This window comes from Dermacentor albipictus, chromosome 6 (genome assembly GCF_038994185.2).
Source record: "Dermacentor albipictus isolate Rhodes 1998 colony chromosome 6, USDA_Dalb.pri_finalv2, whole genome shotgun sequence".
Classification (NCBI taxonomy): domain Eukaryota; kingdom Metazoa; phylum Arthropoda; class Arachnida; order Ixodida; family Ixodidae; genus Dermacentor; species Dermacentor albipictus.
Genome location: NC_091826.1, coordinates 887,594 through 906,329, shown reverse-complemented (window position 1 = coordinate 906,329; position 18,736 = coordinate 887,594). Strand labels below are relative to the sequence as shown.

The following is an 18,736-nucleotide window of genomic DNA, read 5'->3' as shown; positions in this document are numbered from 1 at the left end:
AGCCCTGGATCTCTCACTGCATATTAAGCCACGAAGCAATATAATCATTATCAAGACCCCAAGTTCAATAGCAGCGGAGAAAATCGCTTCCGTGTCTCAACTCACACTTGGACCAACCACGCACACTGTCACAGCATACATAACCGCGCCAGCCAACTCCTGCAGAGGGGTTATCCATGGAGTTGACGCCGGCACATCTTCGGAGCACCTGATGCAGAACTTGGACACTTTCGGACCCACCATACTAGCCTCCCGGATGATGGGCCGTACAGAGACTGCTATTATTACATTTGAGGGAAGCATTGTCCCCAGGAAAGTCCTCTATCATCGAGCTATGTTCCGATGTTTGCCACACCACCCCAAAGCAGAGTTCTGTTCCTTATGCCTGATGTATGATCATCGTGCTGACAACTGCCCCACCAAATCAACTATCTTCAGATGTCCTGACTGCACGAGACAACTCAAGCAGGCAGGAGAGGAACACCAATGCTTTCTCCTCTGCCTGCACTGCGGTAGCGATCATAGGACCAACGACCCCAGCTGCCAAATTAAAAGGCAAAAAGACCAAAACAAGACAGAACGAGCCTACTTGCAACGCATCAAACTGCGCAACGAGCAACAGCCTAGACTTGGTTCCAGCGCCCCCAACACCGCAACATCAACTGATTACCATCGCGAATACCCTGCACTATTATCGCACGGACAGCAACAGCAAACAACGCAGACACAACAGCCCCAGAAGAAGCAACAAGACATGCTACCTAACACACCGCTGTCACAGCCGACGACTTCGGCAAGCGCTACACCGAACGTGCAACAACCGGCCTCGAGCAAAAGCGCTGCGCGCACCCCACAGTCTGGGAGAACCATCATACCCAAGGCGCCTGGTAAGCCAAGCACTCCTATCATCCCGCAATCCCCATCCTTCAAGACCCTAACATCACAAGCACATTCTCCTACTCCAATTTACGAAGCACCACAATATCAGCAACACGTCCTACACGCGCATTCCCACAAGGCACATTCAACGCTAGAGTCTCGTCTAAACAAATCAGAGACCCTGTTAGAACGCTTTGAAAGCATAGAAAAGAAACTTGACCGCCTCACTGATATTGTCGAAAAACTTGCCTCAGCCTACGAACGTCACAAAACACGCCTAACCCTGCTGGAACAACGAGTAGACCGCATGCTTAAGCGCCTTCTTCCAGATGAAGATCTTAGCTACGAAAACATGGACCACATGTCTCATTCGCAAAAGAGACAACTTCCTGATGATCCAATCGACACCTCCAGCACCCAGTCTAAGACCGCAAAGGTCGCTAATCCATGGCAGAAGTAAGGGACGGAAACTTATGCGTTTGGCAGTGGAACTGCCGCGGTCTCAGTAACAAAAAAGCAATAATGAGGCAATACTTCCTAAAATTGAAAAACCCACCACATGTGTTACTTCTGCAAGAAACATACAAAGAACAGAACATACCAGGATACACAGCTACACATTCAGCGCACAATGAATACGACCTACCATTGATTTCGACGTACGTAAAACATAACATTAAACACTACACGGAAATAGCACCAGACTGTTTAGCAAAGTATGTCTTAATAACCACAATATAACCGGACAACTCACAACGACCTGCCAAGCTGTACAACGTCTACAATCCACCAAAATCCATGTACAACCTTAGTCAGATCTTCAAGCACGCTAAAAAAGATGAGAAGACACATGATATTTTCATCATGGGAGATTTCAATGCGCCCAACACATCATGGGGATACAAGGCGAACACGAAAACGGGCAGGTTGCTGGAAGACAACATAAACAAATTTCAGTACACAGTTCTCAACACTCCGGGGGTAACAACTCGCACAGGGGCGCAAAATCAAGTTCCTACTACACCGGACCTCGCGTTGCACAAAGGTGAATATGCTACGAGCTGGGAGAACACCCATGAAAACCTAACTGGCGACCACGACATAATAAACATCATTATACACATGACGCCTCGAAAGCGCCGCGCTACAGTCATCTTCACAAATTGGGACAAATTCCGGAAACTGAGGCAGAATAACACTGAAACAGGGCTTGACTTGGACACGTGGGCTAAAGGCCTCATAGAAACTAAGACAGCAGTTACAGACACGCACACGACTTCAGCGCCGGCAGACCGGCCCGACCCGCACCTCACACGCGTCTGGAAAAAACGCAAAAAGCTATTGAGAGTCTTATCCCAGCAACCGCATAACAATCAGCTTCGTGGAAAGGTAGATGATATAACTATTCAAGCGATCAATCATGCCCGGACGCTCGAACAGACAGAATGGAACCAAATTTGCGATAGCATCCAGAATACGTTAGACAAAAAACACACGTGGCATCTTTTGCGAGCCCTGCTCGGCACAAAGAAACAAGTGATCCCTACCATAGAGAAACACGCCAGCACACAAGGTATAAACAAAACATTTGATGAACTTCGGACCCTTTACATACCTGCGGCACATCAGTCACTGTACACAGACTATACGGGCCCCCCAAACGACAACATCGGTGCCGACTTCACTATGGCAGAACTAAACATAGCATTGCTGCAAAACAATAGGGCGACGGCGCCGGGTCCTGACGGCATCACATATACTCTTCTGCGTAATCTGCCCGACGAAGATAAAGAAACGCTTCTCTCGCACATAAATGAGCATTGGAACACGGGCACCCTCTCAGACGAATGGAGAACATCACACATTACCATGATCCCAAAACCAGGGAAAAAAGCCACGCTTTGCAACCTCAGAACCATATCCTTAACATCATGTATGGGCAAAACAATGGAACGGCTTGCACTAAACAGACTAGAAGAACATTTGGATAACACGAAACATTTTCCGCACCAGCTCATAGGCTATCGCAAGAACATTTCTACACAGGACTTATTTCTCATACTACAGAACACGCTTCTGCAGCCAAAGACCGCACAGACCCAAGCCCTTCTGGCAATAGATATAAAAAAGGCATTCGATAATGTCACACATGATCATGTACTCAAATCTGTTCACGACAGTGGATGCGGCGCCAACATGTACAATTACATACGCAGTTTCCTCAATGGCAGGACAGCACGCTTCAAGGCAGCGCAGTCTCTTTCCTCCCCGATCAATATTTCCCGTGGAACACCTCAAGGATCGATTATATCTCCCACCCTCTTTAATCTTTGCATGACAGCGCTATCAAGGGAGCTATCTACAATCCCTAATCTTCACCACACTTTCTACGCCGACGATATTACCCTATGGTGCGAAACCGGATCTCCAGGGAACGTCGAAACGACCCTCCAAAAAGGCGTCAAGACCATAGTTAACCACTTACATAAAGCCGGACTCGAACCTTCAGCAGAAAAGTCGGAACTTCTCCTCATGAATCGAACACATTACCAAAAGAAAACAAACGCCCTGATACAACTCACCTTATTAGGCAAGCAGATACCAAAGGTTACATCGTGCCGAATACTCGGATTTATCATAAATCACAACAACAATGCTAATTCTAACGTTATACAATATCAAAAAGACTGCCGAAATCTCACGCACCTAATGCGAAGGATCATTAGCAAAAAACACGGACTGAGAGAAGGACAAGCAACACAGCTCGTGACTGCGCTCGTGTATAGTAGGCTTCTGTACACCGCCCCATTCCTAACACTGACACAAACACAAACTCGAAAACTCGAATCTTCACTCAACACCCTTCACAAGGCCGCCCTGGGCCTACCGATATACACCTCAAATGATCGCCTTCAACAAATGGGCCTCTTTCACACTTTCGCAGAACTAACACAACAACACCGAGACAGACAAGTAGCGCGATTGTCTTGTACGGAGCAAGGATGCGAAATCTTGAAACGAGCAGGGATCGCCCCTATCCAGTTAACACCAGTTAACCAAAGCCCTCCGCTACCACGCAACATTGCATTTACAAACATACCAAAAAATATGACGCCCCATCTACATGACGGTCGACGTCAAGCGCAAGCAAAACATCACCATATAGACAGGAAATGCATCACGATATACACGGACGCCGCATGCTCTGACATGGGGTCATACGCGTATGCAATATATACACCTGGACAGACAGCACCGATCATCCAAACAGCTGGGCCATTTTCCAACCCTCCCAACATAGCCACTCTGGAGACTCATGCCATACAAGAAGCCTTTCTACTCACTAAGCACCACTCCAGTAACATCAACCTTTATACCGACTCCAGCAAAGCCATTCGCAACATACAACACCGACTGTTGGAAACACACCTACATGACATCTTAACAGAATCCTGTAACCGCAAACCGAACATTACAATCACCCTGCGTTGGGTGCCTGGTCATGCTGGGATCGAGGGAAATGAGTTGGTTCATCAACGTGCCCGCGAAATTAACCTCCGGGCGCCCTCGATTCCCTGGCCAAATCCAACGACAGTGGAAGACGCTGCCACGTACAAAGCGCAAATAACTGAACACTATAAGAACATCAAGGAAAACCGCACTATTTTGCCCCAACCTCACTCCTCACTCAACACGGAACAAGCACATGTCCTTCGTAAAGTTCAAACGAACACTCTTCTCACGCCACTAATGCTCTACAACTTCGGTTGGCGTAGCACAGCTCACTGCCCCAACTGTCCGGAGATAAGGGCAGGTGCAGAACACATTCTGTACTCATGTAACACTGCCATTACCTCTCCTCATTTTCCTTACCCTTCCCCTCCTTCCTGGAGTGCTCGGCTTCACTCGGACTCGGAGGATGAACAACGAGCCTTGGCGGGGCAGGCGCTCTACTTTACTGGGCCTTAGTGTTGGCCTTAAATAAAGTTTTTTTCCTTCCTTCCTTCCTTCCTTCTGGGGTGCAATCTGTGAACTTCAACTGCTAGCGTGCGTAGATAGCATACCTTACGTTTGTGTTCTTGCAGTTTGAATTTGCATTGTCTGTATGGTTGCCATATCTAGATCACTTAACTGCAATGCGTACAGAATAGCGTATGCGTACAGAATAGCGCTGCCTGGCACATTTCTAGAAACGAGGATCGTAACTTTAGTATAACACACATTAAGTTTCCTGTCTCTTTGCAGCCTCTGAAAACTCATTGCACAATCGCTCTGCTGCATCTACTTTACAAGTACGTTTGTACTGATAGGGCATGCCCAATGCCCCTTGAAACACCTGCACGCATCACGTCAAAATTAATTAACCATATTCAAGCACATTTTAGGTAAAACACACGCCTTCAATTTATCTGCCCTGCCTCATGCCATAGCTCACTAGAATAGTCTTCCCAATGAAATTGTTTTCGCAACAGATCGTGAAAGGTTCTGCAATTACCTGCGCATGCTTTTCGCCTGATGCACCTTGTGTGTTTATACTAAGCAGAGGCTCAATCGGAGATCGTTCTTTGGAATTCGTTTTCAGATTCGCCTCATAAGATTGGCCTAAGCTGTGCCTATGCTGTCCGCCGCGAAGTGCGGCCATGTTTGTGGTGATGTCAAAATGATGACATGCTCCTGTCGATCATTTTCAAACCAAGCACATCATCTACCAGGAGCAGAACACGACGAGAGGTTTTCTGTTCGAGCAATCACGTGCTTGCTATGAGATCGGCTTCGCATGGCACGTCTGGTGGATTGAATTGAATCCAATGCATAGTCTAATTTGAGAAAATGGTGCTTCCAATGACATCTTCCATTGTCGCGCTGGCGTTTGAGGAAGAAGCAGAGCGCTAACCTTTCGGAGGCCTAATCACACATTGTGCTGCTACAAGCTGTTTGTATTGCCTCTTGAAAAGGGTGCCACTGTTCCCATTGTTTTATTTTTCGCTGTGCATTACACCATCTAATGACCATGCAGAGAAACAAAAGTAATAAATTGTAATAGTCATGTGTATTACTTTTTGAGAACATGTTTAAGCTTGAGAATAATCTTTTTTTTTTTCATATAAAAGTTTTGTTCATTAGAAGGTGAGAAACGTTTGGCTTTGTAGTATGTTATACCCAAGCAGACGACAAACGAAGCATGTTAGCTTTCGTGGAGTTCAGCGCTTGCCAATTGGCTACTCTCTCCCTCCCATTCTCACAAATTTTGTAGATTGCCCACTTTGTCATGTTGCAGTGACTGAACACGTTCTGTTCTGAACAGAGATCTCCGATTGTGCCCCAGTTATGCTTCTGTGTCCTAGACACTGGCCTCCGCCACTGCTGCCGCCAGTTTCCAGTGTCTGTAGCAGTTACCACCGAGATTGAACCTGGGGCCACTGTGTGGGAGTCGGCCACTCTACCACTGAGCCACACCAGTGCTCACTAGCATGCTGTGAAAAAATGCCCTATAAATGCAGCCTAGCGCACGAGGAGACATGCAATGTGACATGTGGACCGTGTATTCTTAATACGTACAAATTTTGCATTGAAGTTATGTTATATTCCACCAGGTGTCCCGACATCTAGCATTTGCATATAGCAGCTGCTTGATGCGTGTAGCTGGACTTGGTTAACTCAAGCAGGCTAGGTAACTGTTCGTCACCACCCCATTTCAAAAGGGAAGCCAATAAATGATCATCATCAACTGCAGCGTACCGTGCCACGGGTCAATGGATTTGACATATGTGCCACGTTGTCTGGATGCCTGTATTTACACTTCGGTACACATTATGGCACCTCCTCGTAAGGTATGAACCGCTGCTGAAGAAGCGAATCATAGAGCTATGCGCGTCACTGCAACCAGGCAACGTCGGGCTCAGCAGACCACTGTGCAGAGCACAAGCCACAGCTCGCCGTCGATACGCGGACAGATTGTTCTCGTGAAAACATTGTGGAGAGACTTTGCCATGAAGATCTCGTAGTGCATTGTGCCAAAAATAGAGCTCCTATGGAGCTGCTCCTCCAGCTTATGCTGTGACTGCATACGTCATGCAGGCATGTGATTTTTATGTGTGTTGCTGAGGTATCTATTTTTTTACTTTAGCTCCAATTGTTCATTTACAGCTTATTGTTGTGATGCCCCCTTACCTAATGCCTGATGGAGGGCCTGTAAAGGGTTTCTAAATAACTAAATGAATAAATAATGAAGCAGGTTTGTCCCACTGAAGCATACATGGAGATTTCTTTCATTCTGCATTGTTCAGCTGCAGTCAGCAGTTTCTAGCTTCTGCACTATTTTCTTGCCATCCTACAGTATCTTGAGTGCACTGGCCCTCCCGTCACAAGCGAAGGCTTTTTTTTAAAGCAGGTGGCTTGTTGAGTTGGTGACATGTTCAGGTTTCTCCACCAAACTCTGGCTTCTTTTAGGGCCAGGGCTTTCTGAACTGTCTTCAAGGATGCAAAGTCCATCTCGAGTTTTCACATGAGTATGCTGAATGACTTACTGTCATTTTTGGTTTGTCATCTTGATCAGTGTTTGATAAGTTTAGCCTGCAGGGTGATAACACCATCTGATGGAATTGCGTTGATTTGCTAGCGGTGGACTTGAATATGTGAAATCTGAGGGCTTCCGGGCTTGCTGTACTTGCTGAATTCAGGGACTGTTCCTAAGAAGTCAATGGAAACTCAAAGCACAGTTATCGAATGTGTGAAAATGCACATGCGCTGTGAAACGGTGGCTGCATCAGTCATAGCTACAATTTCTTTAGTTACATTCATTCATGGGCAAAGAGCAGGATTCAAGAGTAATACCTACATGTGCTCACTTTGTCAATGCGCTCTGGAAATGGCAGTTATGGGCAGCCATCTCATTCGTGAGGCGTTTCCAACACGCGAATAAATGTGAGTTTAAGCTTTTTCTACAGCATGGATGTTGTTAACATAATTTTTCTGGCAGGTTCTCAAAGAGTCAAGAACCCCAAAATCACAATAATTTAAAAGCATATTTTTTGACCGAAACACTTGCGCTCCTTCTATGGGCAAACAGATGTGGTACTAGTGCTGTTCCTTGTTTAATGTGCATTGGCTTTGTTGCCTCATCTGTAGTCTTGACTTGTAGGTTTTTGGAGGAGTGGCTCTATGATGGACGTTGCAACGACCCATATGGAGAATTCCCCATTCTGATACACAAGCAGGAGGTGGAGATGCGAGGTAGGGCCTTTTCCTGCTTTCTTCAAATAGCCCGTTCTCAGAGCAAACTTTTTCCTCTTCTGATTGATCAGTATTCTGCAGCAGCAGTTGGCATTATTCTTGACTTTCTCTCTTATTGAAACTGCACTTGTTCAAAAGTCAGGACAGAGTGTAGTCAAGCCGATTAATCCCCCTTTTGCACAATTTTGCACGCAAGTGCCAGAAACGTTTTGTTGGCATCGATGGTTCATACAGTAGACATTGCGCAGATATGCAATAGCGCTTGCAGCCTGCAGTATAGTCAACGAGGACGCAATCTCATATATCATCGGTGCAGTGCTGATGATGCGGTATTTGCACTGTGTTTCAGTGGAAACTTCAGCTGTTCACAACGAGATTTGGTTAATGTATGGTACGTCACAACATAGGCCGACACAACACCGTCTACAATAAGTCCACCTGACGCCAAAGCCAACATTCGGCCAACTAGTTGACAGGCTGTGTCAGTGGGAGACCTATATTGTCACACTAGTATCACGAAGACACAACCAAAAACATGACCAATGGCAGTGAGTCGTGATAGTGTGACAGGCTTTCGTGCCTATGACGTCGACAAAACCAACGTGCCGATTGCCGTGTGAATGGCTGCCAAATGAGAACATTGCACTGGCAATGCAAATGTCGCATGCAGCTGCACCTGTGTATGTATTTATTCATGCTCAAATTGAGTCGAAACATCCTTCCTAAATTGAAATGCACAATTTCAAGCCCTTGCCAGCCATCTACATTGAGCTTAAGGTACTAGTGTCAATCTCGTGCAGCGCAGCTTTATTAGGCCTAGCGCAACCTACAAATTTGTGCACTACTGGCGGACCTGAAACACAGGATAAGCAAGTATAACAAAGGAAACTACTTTTATAGGTCTGTCCTCGCCTTACCGAGTTGAAGTAGACCACTCTTAGCATAGTACAATATGCATACAAAAAATGGGAAGCGGCGACATAGTGCAGTACCAACACCACGGTGGACCACCGTTCTTGATTCAGGGCTGTCTCCATGCTCACCGGCGCTTCCATAAACGAAGTGCAAGTACGTGGAGTGGTAGATCTGTGTGTATTGTTATGCTGACAAATTTGTTAGTTACCAAGAAACACAGTTTGCCTCTTATGCCAAACAGCCAATAAGTGATGGTCCTTTCGATACTTCAGCATAAACAACATCACTCAATGCAATGCGAGTACAGCAGGCATTAGCATTTTCAGTTAGTAGCTATATAAATGAGCACATATGTGCACAGCGTCTACTCTAGCAATGCGCTATCGAACACACAAACTATAGGCTGATGAACACAAAAAGTGAAGACACCTGTCAAAATTGGCAGTAAGCGCCTTCCCAAAAGACGGCGACTACTGTGTCGTATCAGATTCTCGCCATTTTCGAAATGCCCAGGACACTCGTGCCTTCCTGTCTCGGTGTCATACAACGCTTCTGATATGAGCATCGGAAGTGTTGATATATGGTTTGCGCATTTCGCAATTATTTCATGTCAGCGGTGCACATCTTTTACTGTACTTGAAGTGAACTGCGAGCAGTGTCCATATACGTGCCGATATAAAAAAAAAATTCTTTTTTTGTGTTGCATAAATACTCTGCACACAGTATCACCCCTTTAAAGAAGTATGGCCACTATGGTCAAAACTGAGCTATAAAGTCAATTTTTATCAGCCTGTTGGCAGTGCAGTGCAGGTCTAACAGTGGCAAATGCATGGACCCGACTGCTACAATATGGCTAACCTCCATTGAGTGGAGTTGACTCCAGCTCGAACTTGATGTGGGCGGCTGGCGAGTGCTCATGTTCGTGCATTTCAACTTCCGAAGCGTTTTGGATTCATGTTGAGCACGACTAAATAGGAACACATGTGCAGATGCTGTGGCAGTCGTGTCACGGGCATTATGTTCATTCAGAGGCACATTGCACGCTGGCGGGTTTTGTCGTAACTGCACAAAATCCCATCATCATATTTCGACGACTTGTGGTTGTAATTCGCGCCAGAGTCGTTGCCGGCCTAGTTGTCCGTCAAGGTACGGAGCCCTCCAAGGTGGCACTACAGTGCAATGCAAAAGATATATTGAGCAGATGTCTGTTGGTCAAGCCAACATTGGCCAATTCCTGGCACATGCCGATCGGGATCAGTGAGGCAGTCACCTGGCAATTGTCGGGGCCAAGGGTTGGGGTTGTGATAGGAGATGCGGCTTCTATTTCATGCCAGATTATGTGTGCAGTGTCATCAGAGCAATTGGGTGTGGGCAGACTGCGGAGGTCTTCTCAGGTGGATGTAGCATCTATGTTGTGAAGGTGGAGAAATAGGTGAGCAGTGCGGCAGCTCCAGCTCTTGGCTTCTTAAACCATCAGCATATGATAATTATGGCTTGCACAGTGGAAGAATTCTTAAAAACAAGGAGGTGAAAAGCATCATCTGTTATGCCCTTAAAGACATGGTTGTCCTTATCAGCTTCTGTCATCGGAGGATCCACTTTGCTGCACAGAGTGAGCACCTCCTGGATGTACGGGAGGTAGGACTCAGTGCAAGTGTGAACACACGAAGCGAGGTCTTTTTGGGCTTCTCACTGGCATCCATGGGCTTTTCAAACAAATCCTTGAGATTCTGTTTGCAAATGTCCCCACTGGTAAGTTCCTCCTCGTGGGTCTCAAACCAGACGTTTGCTGTTCCCGTGTGGTAAAATATCAAATTAGCTAGCATGATGGTATGGTCCCCATGGTTGCTTGCGCTCACTCACTCATACAGTTGAAGCCAGTCTTAAAGATCAGTGTCGTCGGTGCCAGAATGACGGTGGGAGTAAGTGCCGACGTGCCAGAAGCATCCTTGCCTTGAGCAGGCATTGGAGATGCAGCCAAGGGGTGCTCGCTGCATAAATCCGTCTTGCTCTTGAGCCCGCAACCACCACCAAAATGTTATTGGTAAAAGAGATGTACGGAATGTATTTACAGGATATTTACAATAACTGTAGCACCTGACAAGATGGTAGATAGCTCGTGAAGTCCAGGGTTGGTCTGTGTCTAACGCCTTTTCCTCATGTGCGCGTCATTTGTGTTTTGCTGGTACCCCCTTTCTTCAAGTTCATCATGCACCAACTGGCCCAAGAGCTTGCGCTAATGCCTAGCCTCTGTGTGACGCCTCGGTAGTGTAGGCCAGCTACCCGTTTTAAGACGCATCGGTGGTGTAGGCTAGAGAGTGACCCTCAGTGTTATGCAAGACTCCAAGACCACAACTCCCAAACCTAACAATACCCTTACTCCAAATCAGCATCAAAGAGTTTCCTCAAACAGCACTACCTAAAACAGTCCCTAGTCTACGGGGACCCACATCAGCGTGAAAAAGGTTAGTTGAAGGGCGGCACATTGTGGGAATTACGGTGCTCACCAGCACCTTTGTGCAGGCATTCGCCTGTTTTGTCGTTCCTATGCCTCTACCTTTTCACTCATATTGACTGTTGGCAGTGGTGCTCCACTCGTGGTGGTTTGCAACGGTGGTGCTCCACTTGTGAAGATTTACTGCAGTGGCACTCGTGTGGCCGGCCGCCGCTGCCAGAGGTCAACAGAGCGAGCATGAGGGAGGTCTCTTTGGGACAGCAATGGGTACGCACACGTTTTTCTCTCGTCTGCTGGTCCCGTTTGTTTGGGTCTTGGACTTTAGGTTCTTTGGGCCTTTGACCATGCAGCGAGCACATGCCATGTGTTTATTCTTTTTCGGACATTAAGCTGAAATGTGATACCTAGTGCTCATGTGTGATCATACTACACCGCATTGAACTTATCGCAGGTCCAAGCCAATGGAAATTGCCCGAGCTCTCGCGAGAGAACCCTTTGGTTATCGCTAGAGCAAGTAGCATAGCCACAGGGACTATTCCTAGCGGTGTGTATTGGGGAGCCATCCTCTCACAGCGACATGCTAGCGGCACCCTTCCTGTATTTTTCGCCTGTGGCGCGGGAACCCTTTGATTCCCGTGCTGGCCTAGGACCAGGCATTTGTGCAGTATTGCGTGAGACGGAGCGCCAAGACACTGCTGGAAGTCCGGCAGGCACAGGGGAACAAAACCAGCATGTGTTGCTTAATCATCGATAAGGGTCAGTGGGCCCGTTTAATGTGGTTATCTCCAAAAGTCTGAAAAGTGCACTGTTGCAATTCTCTCATGTTGAACCCTTGGCCAGTCATTTGAGTGGCTCGAAAGTTTTTGCAAAGCTGAGCCATACTGTGACGTGGCCCGGCATAAAGCATGACATTTATCGTTATTGCCGTTCCTACCATGCATGTTGTAGGGTTCTCCTCCATGCTCTTGGGACAACACAGTAGTGCAAACAATCACAAGGGTATTTATTGCACCTTTCATAGATCGATGCCTGCTAGCCAAGTTGCTATCCACAAAACATGCCGATGGGCACAACGATAAATCTAGAAGTCCGACTCACCGCGACCGGATAGCGAGCGAATATGTTTGCCCCATGCTGGATCCCATCGCCTGGTCATTCACGCATACGGTCACGCGAGACGGTCTTGCAGAAGCATGGATCGGCGCACGCACGGCACGGCACGTCCGTGCTGCTTGCTGTCCCGATCCCAAGAGGCAGCCTGTTCTCTCCTGCGCCCCCAAGTAACCCTGCCGTGAGGCGGCGTTAGCAGCGCAGCACTCGCGCCATCTCTCGCACTGCGCACCAACCACATCGACGGCCGCGGGCATCACGCAGGCCACGCGGCAAAGCCGCACTACAGGAGACGTGCTATGCGGGAAAAACATCAGGGGACGCGCGAGAGTCGCGCATCCCCGCAATGTCAAACGGTAAAATCAAGGGGTGGCAAGCCACCCTGGCTGATGAAACCAGTTCACAGTGGGCGTCCATGACAAGTGGCCAACTGCAATCTAATGGGGCCTTTCCCCAGAAGTAAGCAGTGGTTCAACAACCTGAAGGTAGTCGATTATTTTTCGAAAGTGTTGGAGTTGTTTCCTCTCCTGAAAGTGACAGCACGAGCGGGACTGGAAAGGCTGCAAGAAGTGTTTGGTCAGTTTGGCTTTCTGAAAAAACTGATTACGGATGTGTCATATTTCACCACTCATCTGTTTGGTGCTACGTGCCGTTCTTTAGGAATTAATAACTGCACTACTTTACCCTGCCATCCAGTGTACAATTTGATAAAGCGAATCCATAGCACTCAAACCAATGTTGGCAGTCTTGGTAGGAAGTCAGAAGGATGGGGCAGTCCGCTTGAGTGGACATTCACAATCCGAGCTGCCGACAATTTTTCTCTTCTGCCTTCTTCAGTTTTGGAATGAAGTTGGCAAATCAGACTGGCAATTAGACATAGGCAGTCTGTTCTGCTTATGCTTCAGCACTTTGAGACAAGCTTTGTTCGGCTCTCAGTAGGAAAAGGCAGAGTTTGGGGTTGGCCAGGGCCTAGCAGAAGGCTCAGTATGGCCAGAAACATCGCCAACTTTCATTCAGTGCCGGCAGTCTCGTTCTAAAGCACAACCACGCTCTTAGCAATGTGATGAGGGGGTTCTCAGCCTCGCTTGCTTTTAAGTGGCTTGGTCCTGTTGTATATGTGGTTTCGGTTCCGGTTTGGGGATCACCTGCCGCCAGAGGCACCAGTGTCGCTATGTGTATATGTATGACTGTATGTGGCAATAAATGGGTGATTTTGTTTGGTTGCTAGCAGTTCGTGTACTTGACCGGCACCCGCCGCTGCAACATTGGCGATGAGGATGGGATCATTTCGGGGGGCGTGACTTTCGCCGCTTGCTTTCCGGCGCCATGAGCATTTCTGGACTCGCGCCGCCGCCCCCTTTCCTGCCTGTGCCTGGTCGACCTGCTGTTGCGTGGCCGCAATGGTTCCGCATCTTCGAGAACTACCTGCTTGCTTCGGGGGTCTCTGACTGCACGCCGGATCGTCGCAAAGCACTACTTCTTCACAGCCTCGGCGTAGAAGGTCAGCGCATATTTTATACATTACCACTTCCATCGTTGGACAACATCAAGCTCGGTGAGCAAACTGCTACTGAGAAAACGTCGGAAGATAGCAAGGGCACAGGCGACACAAGGCCTGAAGTATCGTCGTACGATATCGCAGTCGCCGCTCTGCACCCTCATTTTTCGGCAACAAGCAATGTTGTTGCCGAACGGCATCGTTTCAGTAGGCGAGTTCAGCAAGCTGGTGAATCAGTGAATGAGTACATCACTGCATTGCGGGAGCTTTCTGCTACATGCTCTTTTCCTGTCGAAGAAGATTCGCTGCGTGACCAGTTCGTTGCTGGTATTTCGTTTCGGAGCTTGCGCGAGCGTCTTCTGCTTGAAGGATTGTCTCTCTCGTTCGCTAGAGCAGTACTACTGGCAAGGCAGTTTGAGCAGGCGTATAATGATCTGCAAGAATTTCCTTCTGTAGATGTTGGACGCATAAATACTCGTGGAAATGCGCCTACACGTACACCAGAATCCGACGAGAGCTCGAAGCGGTTGCACAACCGCCAGTCTCATTGTTACCACTGCGGTTCATCCCAGCACAATGCAACATCAGTTCGCTGTCCAGCCAAAAGCAAGCGTTGTCACCATTGCGGTGTCATGGGTCACTTCCGCTCTGTTTGCCAGAAACGAGGCTCCGCTCCGGTGCGTGAGGTAGACAGCTGTCAGGATTGGGGGCTCAATCCCATCGTCCGTGGTCCTTTGCCAAGATTGGAGTACGGCATGAATTCGAAGGTAGCTGGCCCATGCCGTCGTCCAACTTATTTACGCTGAGATCGTTGAAGAAGTGAAGAACTATTTCTCAACGAGAACGAGGAAAAGGGTTTATTTACAGAAATTAAATCAGTCTAACATGACTGCTTGAGAAAAAGAGTAACAGTCCAACATGACTGCATGAGAGAAGTGACTCAGTCTAACATGACTGCTCAAGAAGAGTGTCCTCAGCATTCGCACAACCACAGTTTTTATACACTCGATCCGCCGGTCCTACGACGCGGCGACTGTTCGTTTACTCATCACCACCTCGCCGCTGCTCTGCTGATCAGTTTACAGACACAAAGGCACACACATTCCGAAGCCCAAGCGACGGCGTTGAAGGGGGTGCCGTTCCGGAAAGTATCGACGCCGATCGAGGGTCGCTCGTTGTTTTGCGTCTGCCGAAACGTGAGAAGCGCAAAAATACGTCGTTCCCGCGGCAGCTTCTCCAGGCGTGTCAAATCAGCTCCGCGTTGGGGAACTCTGGAATCATTGTCCACACACCGAACTCGTCCCGTCACAATGTCGAAGGGGCTGGAGGAAGGAAGCAGGTTTTCAGCACAAACGCCGCTTCTTTGAACGCCTCCCAGCTGCAGCGACGGAGAGGGAGAGGTGCGCGTCTTGCACCCCTTGTCGTAATCGGGTGGCAAGGTGGCAATCTTGCTTAGCGGCTCGCCATTCTTGACACAGCCAAGACTCTCCGAGCGAGGAAGTTTTGAGCATTCTGGCTGTGACGACGGCCGCTCGCTCCGCTGTTCACGTCACAGTTTCGATTGGCCGTGCGGACATATCTTTCCTTGTAGATTCTGGGTCGTCAGTTTCCATTGTTGCACATGATCTTTTTAAGCAGTATTTGGAAGGCCAAGTACTTTTGGCCCCGACTGTTCGGTTACTGGACTATTCAAAACAGCCAATTCCGGTTCGTGGATGTTTCTTCGCTGACGTTACGTACAAAGCTAGCACAACAAGCCTTCTTTTCTACGTCGTAGAACAAGGCACCTCACTCTTGGGTATCGATGCCATCAAGGCCCTCGGTCTACAGATTGATGGGTCATCTCTGCAATGCCTTGAAACGACGCTAACTTCTAATTCTCAAAGGGAACAGCGCCCTGACCCGACGAAAGCCGTGCAGGATATTAACCTCCCAAAGGAATTAGTTGGCGAGTTTGGATCTCTTTTCGATCCAGGCCATGGCCTCGCGAAAGGTTTTGTGTATCACGTCAAAACGCGATCCACGGTGCAGCCAGTGCAATCCAAACTTCGGCGCCTTCCGCTCTCGCTACGACCATTGGTCTCGGAAGAGCTCCATCGGTTGGAAAATCTGGACGTGATAGAGAGGGTGGAGGCATCTGAATGGGTGTCACCCATTGTGGTCATTAAGAAGAAAGAGGGAGGTATTCGCCTCTGTGTAGACCTTCGACAAGCAAACAAAGCTGTCATAATAGACAGCTTTCCCCTTCCTCATACAGAAGAGCTATTGCATAGTTTAGTGGGGGCTACAAATTTTTCTAAGCTAGACCTCGCATCAGCTTACCACCAGGTCATGCTTCACCCTGCGAGTCGCGATTTGACCGCATTTATAACTCACGAAGGCCTCTTTCGTTTTAAACGAGTGTGTTTCGGACTGGCTTCCGCGCCTTCTGCATTTCAGAGTATGATGTCCAAAGTCCTGCAAGGATGTAAGGGCGTGCTCTTCTATATAGATGACATTATAGCCTTCGGGCGGGGCCGGCAGGAGCACATAGATAACCTTGCAGCAGTACTTCAACGCATTAAAGAGGCAGTACTCAAACTGAACAGCACATGTATCTTCGATACGCAGGAACTTTCATTTTTGGGTCACAGTATCACAGCAAGTGGTATTGTTCCGCTGGAGGAAAAGGTTGCTTCCATCAAGGATACACCGGCACCCACCAATACAGCCAGCCTTCGATCGTTCCTGGGACTGGTCAAATACTACTCTAGGTTCGTTCCCAACTTTGCCGATATGGTTGAACCGATGCGCATTCTGCTTCGAAAGGGGCAACCATATGTTTGGCCTGGCGAGATAGACCCCAGTTTACGAAAGATCAAAGAGGCACTTGCGTCCAACATAGTCCTGCGGATGTTCAATGCATCTCTTCCAGTTGTTGTTTCCACTGACGCTTCAGACTGTGGGCTTGGAGCGGTTCTCCAACAGGTGGAGGGAGAGAAACTACACATTGTCGCCTTTGCTTCTCGAGCACTTTCATCTGCAGAGAGGAGATATTCAGTAGGAGAACGCGAAGCGCTTACGTGTGTTTGGGCGTGCGAGAAGTGGCATGTTTACTTGTGGGGACGCCATTTCACGTTGCTTACTGACCATCAAGCCTTAGTCACATTGCTATCTACTCAAGGGTCAGGAAGGCGTCCTTTGCGGATAGCACGGTGGGCGGAGCGCCTACTGCAGTACAACTATACAGTAAAGTACCGGAAGGGTTTGCAAAATCGAGTAGCAGATGCGCTCTCTCGTCTCCCTGCGTCACCTCCTCAGGAAGAAGAAACTTTACCAGATGAAACTGTATCAGTTGCCCTTATATCTTCTTGCATTACCAGGGAAGAGTTTGAACAGGCCCAGTCGGAAGACAGCACACTGCAACAAACCAAGGCCTACATTGAATCGTCCTGGCCTGCGCAAAAATCTCTGCTGGGTGAGCTTCAACCTTTCCTCAAACTTCGCGATGAACTGTCAGTGGTGGACAATTTGATTTTGCGTGGCGAACGCCTTGTGGTTCCCGCATCACTTACAGCGCGGATAATTACTGCTGCTCATGAGGCTCACCCTGGAATTGTACGAACGAAAGCACGTCTGCGAGAAAAATTTTGGTGGCCAGCCATTGACAGGCAAGTCGAGCTAGCTATTCAAACATGTAGTATATGCCAGGCAGCGGACAAGAGCACGAAGGTTATGGCTGCACCATTGAACCCGGTCCCCTTAACAAAGGAACCGTGGCTAAAGCTTGGCATGGACATTGTTGGCCCATTTGAGAGAGCACCACACGATTGTCGATATGCGATCACGCTGGTCGACTACTTTTCTAAGTGGCCCGAAGTATACTTTTGCAACCAAGCCACAACACGCACAGTAACAGGCTTCTTGGTGTCAGTGTTCGCACGTGAAGGTTACCCAGAGGAAATTGTTTGCGATAACGGGCCACAGTTTGCATCTCGAGAGTTCCAAGCTTTTCTGCAGGATCGCGGCATCCGCTTGCGGCATTCGTCCGTATACTACCCGCAAGCAAACGGACAGGTAGAACAGTTCAACAGAGTTTTTAAAAGCTTTGTTCAAGTGGCTACACTCGAGCAGCATCCCTTACGCCAAACGGTAACAGAATACTTGGGCATTTACTGTTGTACGCCGCATGCCACAACTGCAGTTGCTCCAGCACTTCTCCTGCATGGACGTCTGCCAAGGACTCGGCTCGATGTCGTTGGGTATCCGTCAGCAATATTTGCAACCGACCCTACTTCAGAGCTCCACCGCCTACGCGAGCGGGTGAAGCAAAAGCAGCAATGCAGTAAACTATACACAGATGCTCACAGGGCCGCAAGGGAAACCAAAGTGAATATTGGTGACCTTGTACGAGTACGCAGACAAACAACTGCTTTTAAAGGTGACCTGGCTTTTAGCCGCCCAAGAAAAGTGATAAGAAAGCAGGGGCAATCGTCTTTCCAACTTGATGATGGAAAAACGTGGAACGCTTCAAAGTTGTCAAGGATGCCACGAGTTTCTGCATCTATCTGTGGGTGGGGAGAAAGGAGTGACACAAATGACACCGCTAGGGAAAGCAGCTCACTGCCTACCTTGGAGAGACCCGTTTCAGAAGCGCCAACCGGAAC

General features: G+C 48.3%; 1 protein-coding gene across 10 annotated transcripts in view; it reads left to right on the top strand.

Moving 5' to 3' along the window:
* The window catches only part of Grip163 (gamma-tubulin complex component 6), a 521,720-nt gene that overhangs the window by 273,706 nt on the left and 229,278 nt on the right, over nucleotides 1-18,736 (top strand). For all 10 annotated transcript variants that reach the window (XR_011514995.1, XR_011514994.1, XM_070539799.1 and 7 more), the window contains one exon: nucleotides 8,021-8,112. Coding sequence is in view for 8 of the 10 variants with exons in the window: in XM_070539799.1 (XP_070395900.1) it covers nucleotides 8,021-8,112 (92 nt within the window). In the remaining 2 variants the exon portion in view is untranslated. The remainder of the gene's footprint in view (nucleotides 1-8,020; nucleotides 8,113-18,736) is intronic.